Source organism: Lepidochelys olivacea (genome assembly GCF_965140295.1).
Source record: "Lepidochelys olivacea isolate rLepOli2 genome assembly, chromosome: 1".
Lineage (NCBI taxonomy): Eukaryota > Metazoa > Chordata > Testudines > Cheloniidae > Lepidochelys > Lepidochelys olivacea.
In genome coordinates this window covers 2,696,684-2,706,727 of record NC_140411.1, presented here as the reverse complement: position 1 = coordinate 2,706,727, position 10,044 = coordinate 2,696,684, and the positions used below count along the sequence as shown (strand labels likewise).

The 10,044-nt window shown below is 47.1% G+C and overlaps 1 protein-coding gene across 1 annotated transcript; it reads right to left on the bottom strand.

The window, feature by feature from the left end:
* Positions 1 to 8,656: 8,656 nt before the first annotated feature.
* LOC311514608 (olfactory receptor 52M1-like) lies at positions 8,657 to 9,604 on the bottom strand (the record flags this gene model as incomplete). Its single annotated transcript, XM_084617173.1, has 1 exon — positions 8,657 to 9,604. The coding sequence occupies one exon, from the start codon at positions 9,602 to 9,604 to the stop codon at positions 8,657 to 8,659; it is 948 nt and encodes a 315-aa protein (XP_084473299.1).
* Positions 9,605 to 10,044: the final 440 nt, after the last annotated feature.

Below are 10,044 nucleotides of genomic sequence, written 5' to 3'. Positions count from 1 at the left end.
GGGCGGCAGCTGGGGCTAAAAAGGCAGCAGGTCCAACCCCTTTACGAGTGATAAGCAGCCATTACAGACTGCAGTTTTCCCCTGAGAGAAGGGGATAGATGACACCTGGCAGTAGCCACTAAGGCAAGGTGGCTATAGTGGTAAGGGGCACCGGGGCCCGGGAGGGACATGGGGCCAGAGGTGGTGGAGACAACATGGTGGGTAACAGAGGATGGGACACCAGCCCATAGAGGGCACTCCAGAGCTGTGAGAGCTAATTCTATGTACCTTTCAACACATTGTAGATCAGCCTATTGATATTACAAGTCAGTAAATGTGCCTTCTCTGGATCGCTAGGAAACCTCTCTTTGTATCTGTCATAAATATAAAAGGATGGGTAGCCACCTTTCTGTACACAGTGCTATAAAATCCTTCCCAGCCAGAGGCAAAAGCCTTTCACCTGTAAAGGGTTCAGAAGCTAAGGGAACCCCGCTGGCTCCTAACCCAAAATGACCAATGAGGGGACAAGATACTTTCAAATCTGGAGAGGGGGAGGGACAAAGGGTTTGTCTGTCTGTGTGACACTTTTGCAGGAAACAGATCAGGAATGCAGCCTTCCAAGTCCTGTAAAGTTAGTAAGTAATCTAGCTAGAAATGCGTTAGATTTCCTTTTGTTTAATGGCTGGTAAAATAAGCTGTGCTGGATGGAATGTATATTCCTGTTTTTGTTTCTTTTTCTAACTTAAGGTTTTGCCTAGACAGATTCTGTGTTTTGAATCTGATTACCCTGTAAAGAATTTATCATCCTGATTTTACAGAGGTGATTCTTTTACTTTTTCTTTAATTAAAATTGTTCTTTTAAGATCCTGATTGCTTTTTCCTTGTTCTTAAGATCCAAGGGTTTGGGTCTGTGTTCACCTGTACAAATTGGTGAAGATTCTTATCAAGCCTTCCCCAGGAAAGGGGGGTTAGGGCTTGGGGGGGTATTTTGGTGGGAAGACATCTCCAAGTGGGCGCTCTCTCCCTGTTCTTTGTTTAACACACTTGGTGGTGGCAGCACAGGGTTCAAGGACAAGGCAAAGTTTGTATCTTGGGGAAGTTCTTAACCTAATCTGGTAAGAATAAGCTTAGCGGGTCTTTCATGCAGGTCCCCACATCGGTACCCTAGAGTTCAGAGTGGGGAAGGAGCCTTGACACTTAGGTTCAGCTTCAGCCAGCTGTTCCATCCAAGAACTGGGCCATCTTGGTGATAGTGGTGTGGACGGACCACAGCTGCATACTGCTGGCATTTGAGTCTATATTGTATGGCCAGTTCCCATAGAGGCTGCATGGAGATGTTGAAAAGCCCAGAAACAGGGAACTGATCCTTCTGGGACTCCACCAGGGACAGGTCTAGTGCTGGAGATGCAATTCCCCATCACCACTAATTGTGTGTGTCCCTCGAAGACCATTTTAGTGCATTCCTCTGGACAGAATCACTAGAGCACTCATTAAATGGAATGAGAACTGGCTAATGGATAGATCTCAGAAAGGAGATGTCCATGGGGAATCATCATTCAATGGGATTCTTTCTAGTGGTTCACAAAGATCCTTCAGCACCTAACACCAACTGATGTATGCCTCTAGGGTGCTGGTTCGTTGCCAACAGAGAAGTGACTATTTCCATGTGGGACTGTTAGCTGTGAGCCGCTGCTGGAGTGAGATACAAAGGAAAGGTCAGCACTTCCTTATGAGACGTAAGAACAGCCAGACTGGGTGAGATCAAAGGTCCATCTAGCCCAGTATCCTGTCTTCTGATAGTGCTCAATGCCAAGTGCTCCAGAGGGAGGGAACAGAACAGGTAATCAGCAAGTGATCCATCCCCTGAAGCTCATTCCCATCTTCTTGCAAACAGAGGTGCGGAACTCCATCCCTGCTCATTCTGGATAATAACCATTGATGGACCTATCCTCCATGAATTTATCTAGTTCTTTTTTGAATCCTGTTATACTCTTGGCCTTCACAGCATCCTCTGGCAAGGAGTTCCACAAGTTGACTGTGCGCTGTGTGAAGAAATATTTCTTTTTGTTTGTTTTTTAAACCTGCTGCCTATTAATTTCATTGAGTGACCCCTAGTTGTTGTGCTATGGGAAGGAGTAAATAACACTTCCTTATTTACTTTCTCCACACCAGTCTTGGATTTATAGAGCTCTAACATATCTCTCTTTAGTCACCCTTTTTTCCAAACTGAAAAGTCCCAGTCTTTTAAATCTCTCCTCATTCAGAAACTGATCCATAACCCTATTCAATTTTGTTGCCATTTTCCAATTCCAATATATCATTTTTTGAGATGGGGTGACCACGTCTGCATGTATTGTTCAACATGTGGGTATACCATGGATATAGATAGAGCCAATATGATATTTTCTGTCTTATTAACTGTCTCTTTCTTAATGATTCCCAACATTCTGTTTGCTTTTTTTTTCACTGCCGGTCTGTTCCAACCCGAATCTTCTATGACTCTACAATTCTATGACTAGCAGTTCTGCAATTTCGTATTTGAATTCCTTCAGAACTCTTGGGTGAATACCATCTGGTCCGGGGACTTTTAATACATTAAAAAGTAATATTTTGTTCCAAAACCTCCTCTAATGACATCATCTCAATCTGGGACATTTCCTCAGATTTGTCACCTGAAAAGAATGGCTCAAGTCTGGGAATCTCCCTCACATCCTCAGCCATGAAGACTGATGCAAATAATTCATTTAATTTCTCCGCAATGGCCTTATCGTCCTTGAGTGCTTCTTTAGCATCTCGTTCGTCCAGTGGCCCCATTGATTGTTTAGCAGGCTTCCTGCTTCTGATGGACTTAAAAAATTATGTTATTACTTTTTGAGCCTCTTAGAATAAGAAAGAGCAGGTTGGGGGGAGGGATAGCTCAGTGGTTTGAGCATTGGCCTGCTAAACCCAGGGTTGCGAGTTCAATCCTTGAGGGGGCCATTTAGGGATCTGGGGCAAAAATTGGGGATTGGTCCTGCTTTTAGCAGGGGGTTGGACTAGATGACCTCTTGAGGTCCCTTCCAACCCTGATATTCTATGACCCAGAGGTGGATTTGAATACTGGCTTCTTTGTTATGATACTTGTTCCCCTCAACACAATCGTTGAGTAAACACCGTATTAGTTACAAGTATAAGGGAGCAGCCATGTTAGTCTGTATTCACAAAAAGAACGAGGAGTCCGGTGGCACCTTGAAGACGAACAGATTCATTTGGGCATAAGCTTTTGTGGGTAAAAAAAAACTTCAGATGCATCTGAAGAAGTGGGTGTTTTATTCATGAAATCTTGTGCCCAAATAAATCTGTTGATCTCTAAGGTGCCACCGGACTCCTCATTGTTTTTGTATTACTTATAGAACACTCTTCTTATCTAAGTTAGTATGTAAACACCTACATCTGTTACAACACCCACAAACCCCTTATTAAGTAAAAGAAACACCCACTGTTTAGTATACCTTTATCATTAGTATACCCACTGTTAGGATATAGCTGTTCAGGCCTGATGGTAAAGGCCTGTACTTGAAGAATTTACGTGTATTCTTATCACTTGGCTAGTTAGAGGTATAAAAGAGAGAATCAAAATCACTGTCTGCCGGTGTAAGGGCCTTCTCTCCCTGTGACAGTCTGAGGCCCTGTGCTTAGGCTAAGGACTTTAGCTAAGCAGCAGAGACAGCTGTAAGCTGGGAAGCGACTGGTCACCTCCTCACATTCCAAACTAGGTTATGTCTACACTACGAAATTAGGTCAAATTTATAGAAGTCGTTTTTTAAAAATTGTTTTTATATAGTCGATTGTGTGTGTCCCCACACAAAATACTCGTTAAGTGCATTAACTCGGCAGAGTGCTTCCACAGTACCAAGGCAAGCGTCGACTTCCGGAGTGTTGCACTGTGGGTAGCTATCCCACAGTTCCCGCAGTCTCCAGAAATGAGATTCCAAAGTTCGTGGTTCTTTTCCTGTCTACCTGGCCAGTGCATCTGAGTTGAGAGTGCTGTCCAGAGCGGTCACAATGGAGCATTCTGGGATAGCTCCCGTAGGCTATTACTGTCTAAATGTGTCCACAGTACCCGAAATTCGACCCGGCAAGGCCGATTTAAGCACTAATCCACTTGTCATGGGTGGAGTAAGGAAATCGATTTTAAGAGCCCTTTAAGTAAAAAAAAAGGGCTTCATCATGTGGACGGGTGCAGGTTTATATCGATTTAACGCTGGTAAATTCGACCTAACGTCCTAGTGTAGACCAGGGCCTAGTCACATTGAAATCAGGTGCTATTGGGCTGTTAGGATACAATTCTGTCCTGATAGTGCCTATCGCCTCCAGAGAAAGGGAAGTGCCTAGAAAATGTAAAAGGAAACTTAGTCTGATAGCATCCTGTCTGTCAAGAACTCACTTATCCATAGCTGGGATGTGAAATTCTCTTTTCTGTGTTGTTCTATCACTGTAGTCCCCATTTCCCTATTGTTTGTCTGTGTAATCTCTGTCTGGTTCTGTGATTGTTTCTGTCTGCTGTATAATTAATTTTGCTGGGTGTAAACTAAGGTGGTGGGATATACTTGGTTACATAATCATGTTACAATATGTTAGGATTGGTTAGTTAAATTTCAGGAAAATGATTGGTTAAGGTATAGCTAAGCAGAACTCGGGTTTTACTTTATAGTCTGCAGTCAATCAGGAAGTGGGTGAGTGGGTGTGCGGAGGGGAAATGGGAACAGGGAATGGGGCTGGGGAAATTGGAATCATGTTTGGCTAGGGGCAAGAATGGGAACAGGGACACAGGTGTAAGGCTCTGTGGTGTCAGAGCTGGGAAGGGGGACACTATGGAAGGAAACTGGAATCATGCTTGCTGGAAGTTCACCCCAATAAACATTGAATTGTTTGCACCTTTGGACTTCGGGTATTGTTGCTCTCTGTTCATGCGAGAAGGACCAGGGAAGTGAGTGGGTGAAGGAATAAACACCCTAACACCCACCCCTCTCTGTTGTTCACAGCATTACGCATGTTATACAGGAATTTTTACCTTGAAAATACATTTCTTTGCAATAATCTGTTGCTCCACATTTCCCTAATCAGTGGTTCTCAGGGGAAGGAGGAAGGGGCCATGACCCATGGCTTGGTTGTGTAGCTGGGAAAGGAAGGGGCGGGGAGAGAACACTTCTTTTACACAAAGAGTATTCATGAGACCACTACATTTCTCATGCAGCTGTAGGGCTTATCAATCCTTACAAGCAACAGGGAAGGGGAAAATATGAGAACGTACCTATCAAACAAAGCCATACTGCCTGCTTCTGCCTTTATCCCCAAATGCCTGTGGATGTTTGTGTAAGTGCAGGACATGCCAGAGTTTTGTGGCTTGACTCAGCATCACATAAGAGAGGGACACCCCAAGTTGCTGGGACGGAGGGCTCAGCTGTCCCACAGTCCTGCTTGCACCCCAGGGATCCCATCCCAGGAGTTCTGTCCTTGGGCTACTCCCAGAAAACACAGGGACATTCAAAAGAACCTCTGTATGGGCAGGTTGTTCAAAGCCAAGTGGACTGGCTGGTGATGCTTGGAGGAAACAGCCAAGTTCACATACGTCCACCTCTCACTTTTAAAGAACTCTTTCCTCCTTTCTTTGTACAGGGAGCAGGCTCCCTGTGACAAAACAGATTTTGATCTGCTCTTCCCATCCTCAAGTGGCTCTAGTGTTCAAACTGCTTGCCTTGCTCGAACCCAGACAAGGTGCCTTGCTTAGGTGGCTAGCAGCTGTTGCACCGTGAGGGGGCGAGAACAGGGTGTGATGCTGTATGATTGAATACGACCATTTTTATCACTGTTGCTACCACGGTTATATAATTGCAACAAAGGTTGTGTAAATTATGTCCTGTCAGGTGTCAATGGGAAAGTTATGATTTGCTAAGTACGATTCTCCTGTGTATCTGAATGTATCATCCTTATGTCCAATGTTGTTCATATTGGCGATGTACGGGAATGGGCTTTGTCTGGGACAGTAATACTCCAAGCACAGGGCAGAGAATATAAAAGGACCCCCGAAACATATCTGTATTGTCTTCATTTCTCTGCACTGGATTTCTAACAAGGAAGCTCTGAACAAGGACTAATAACCCCCAGACTGCTTTGGTTCCTTCTAGAGAGACTTTTGTAAGCTAGCAGTTTATTCCATCACTGCTATGACGCTGATCTCTGAAACCTGAAAAACCCCTGGGATGGATCTGATCTAATAACTATTTATAACTCTTCTTATTTTCTTTTATTATCAAACCTTTAGTTTTCAATTGCTACAGGGATGGCAGAAGTGATCTTATTGGGTAAGATCTGAGTTATAGATTAACCTGCAAAAGTGGCTGGTCTCTTTGGATGAGAAGGACTCGCTATGTGGTGGAAATTGGTTTTCACTGACTGCTCCTCATGGAGTCCAGTGTCCGGGTGGTGAGCCAAGGGCTGGGATGTGTGTAGTTAACCGGTGCAGTGAGACAGAAGTTTATGTCTCTTACTATCTTGATTTAATGTAATCATAGAATAACCACCAGCCTCTTTCTCAGCAGTTTGTCCTGAGTTTGGCATCCTCAGCCATGTTCCACTGAAGCACGGTCACACATGGACAGAATTTATTGTTGATGGGTTCTACACACAGTGTTGCTCAGATGGGGAAACTGAGGCAGCAGGAAGGAAAATGTCTGGAGCCAGGAAACGAGCCCAGAGTCCCCAGCTGCCAATCCCTTTTTTAGCATCTCAGACCTGGCTCGTGTGGTCCATGCATCAGCACAGATTCATGGTGCTGTCCCTCCGTTGGGTTCTCTAGTGCGGGGACCTCCCCTGATTTCAGTGGGGCTGCTCCCACTGACACCAGCTGAGGATTTGGCCCAAGACGTTTAACTAGAGATAAAGCATCTGCAGAGACCAGGGAGCTGGGAGTGAAGCGTCCCAGCTCTTCCCGAGATGCGCTGGTGACCTTGGGCACATTCTCTCTGCATTGAATGGAGATGATCATTTGTTATGTCTAGTGTGCTGCTAACGAAAGGCCCTACTCAGGGCTGCAGAGTCACACACTGCCCTGATGTGGCTCCTTTCAGCACGTCGTTGGCCTGTATGCGCTCTGTAGAGTTCCAGCAGCGTCTGGTCCCTGGTAAACGCGCAAAACAAGGCAGAACCCTGATCTGTGTGGTGCTGGGTGTGGAGGGAGTCAGGACTCCTGATTTTTATTCTCAGCTCTGCCACCTATTCACTGTGTGGCCTTGAGTAAATCACTTGACCTCTGTGTGGTTCGGCCCACCCATGACACGGGAAGAACGCTGCCAAGCAGCTGAGCTAAAGAACTTCCAGACGCAGTGATCAAAGGCGTCATGCAGACTCAGACATGTATGTTAGACTCAGCTTCACCGTTCAGATTCAGCCCCTGCGCAGTGGGTGCTCTGTCGTTCAAGATAAGGTGCCGTTTAAATTGCCAGCTAATGGTAGCTGTGCCATTCATCTCCCTCTGTGTGAGCTCCCGCAGCCACCCCGGCCTCTGCCCAGCATCCCTCCTTCCCAGCTAATGCAGGGGCTGATCCCTCCACCTCTCTCAGCTGTTGTCCTCCGAGCTTCAAAGCTGATCCCTTCCCCGCCCCCAAGGCCTGGCTAAGGGCAAAGGGCTCCCAGCCCATCCCTATTGCTGGGACCCTGCCAGCCGCAGGCCCCCCGCCAGAAGGAACAAATCATAGAATCATACAGGATTAGGGTTGAAAGAGACCTCAGGAGGTCACCTAGTAAAACCCCCTGCTTAAAGCAGGACCTATCCCCAGCTAAATCATCCCAGTCAGGGCTTTGTCAAGCCAGGCCTTAAATATTTCTGAAGATGGAGATTCCACGATCTGCCTAGGGAACCCATTCCAGTGTTTCACCACCCTCCTAGTGAAATAGCGTTTCCGAGTATCCGACCTAGATCTCCCCCACTGCAACTTGAGACTATCGCTGAAAGCTGAGGAAATGAATCACACAGTGGTCTCTGTCCTCAGGACTTTGCAGATGAGCTTTCGGGCCCACATACTGAATGATGCACAATCTCAGCTGCCTCCCTCTCAGCCCTGCTCCCAATCCACAGCGATTTTATACGGTTTCCTGGCTTCCCTCTCTGCTCCGGACTGGCCGGCCTGCTGCATCCTCCCTGCAGGGTCCTTGACAGCCTGCAGCAGGTCCCGTCCCAGCCCCGGGGCAGAGGGAGCCCAGGCTGGGGAGGAGGAAGATGCAGATGATCCAGCAAGTGGATGGGGTTGGAGAGGAGGGGAGTGAGTAACAGGAGTGGGGCTCTGGGAGAAGATGTTGAGAACGGAGCGGGGCCTTGGGGAATAGGTGGGAGAGGGGAAGGGGCCTTGTGGAACAAGTTGGGGCAGGGAGCAGGGCCTTGGGGAATAAGCAGGGCTGGGTGTGGGGCCTCAGAGGTCCAGTTAAAAGCAATTAGAAAGGTGGCGATCCTATGGGAGAATGAGTTGTACACAAAAAGATTACTCAGTTTGTCATGCTGACACAGCACAGTAAGGTCAGGAAAGGATTTAATGTCACTTTGACTGTCCAGTATGTGATTCAGGGAAGGGGCCCCAGAACCATGTCATCAGCCAGCTCTGTCCAGATCTCGGTCTCAGAGCCAGAGCACCAGGAGAAAACTTTAGGCCCCTGTATGAGTAAAGAGCCGGAGCAGCCTTACCCGGATCTCTTTGGTCTTCACCCCGTAGATGATGGGGTTTAACATGGGGGGCATCAAGAGGTATGCATTGCCAATGAGAACGTGGAAATGCAGGGGCACATTTTGGGCAAATCTGTGCATGAGGGACATGAAGAGACCTGGGATGTAAAAGGCTAAAATGACAAAAATGTGGGAGCCACAGGTCCCCAAAGTCTTGAGCCGAGCATCTTTTGTGGGGAGGCTGAAGATGGTCCTGAGGATCTGGGTATAGGATACGGCAATAAAAATGCCATCCAGACCCGTCACAAAGAATAACACAAAGAGGCCGTAGTAACTACTAACACGGGTGTCGGCGCAAGCCAGGTTCACCACGGCTATGTGGGCGCAGTAGGGCTGGGGGATGACGTTGGTTCTGCAATATGGCCACAGCCTCGCTAGGATGGGATAGGGCAGTATGACCATGCCACTGCGCAGAACCACGGCCAGGCCGATCTTGGCCACCAGGGGGTTTGTCAGGATGGTGGAATGTCGCAGGGGATGGCAGATGGCCACGTAGCGATCCAAAGCCATGGCCACAAGGATCCCAGATACCATCACTGAGAAGCAGTGAATGAAGTACATCTGGGTGAGGCAGGCACTGAAATCAATCTCCCTGGAATTGAACCAGAAGATGCTCAGCATTTTGGGAAGGATGGAGGTGGACAGGACCAGGTCGGTGACGGCCAGCATGCAGAGGAAATAGTACATGGGTGCATGGAGGCTCGGCTCCCTCTTCACGATGCACAGGACAGTGAAGTTCCCCAAGACGGCTATGACGTACATGGTGGAGAAGGGGATGGAGATCCAGACATGGGCCGCCTCCAGGCCAGGAATGCCCAGCAGGATGAAGGTGGAGGGGTTGGTAAATTCAGTTGTGTTGGAATCTGACATGGAGTAGGAGAGAAGGTGTCTCCTGCTTGTACCACGTGTTTCCGTGACGTCCTGTATATGCCCAGAGTGATGGTCACAGTAAACCTACCTGGATGGAGATACAATGTTAATATGATACAATGCAGGCACTACTGGGGGCTGTTCTCATGGGTGAAGCAGATTGGTCACTCTTCACACACTGAAAAATGACATTTTCATAATTCAGAGAAATGAACTATGAACAAATGACCTTACTAATCTCAATTCCATATTTTATGCTCCCTGTCTCAATAATTCCCACACATTATGGTGTGGGAAACCTTACTGGGCACCAGCAGGAAACATAAGTATGGATACTGGTTATCCATCATTGTTCCTTAGGCCTTGGCTACAATGTCAAGTTTTTTTGCAAAAAAGCAGCTTTTGACAAAGAAACAGTGGCTTTGTACACACTGCAAAGC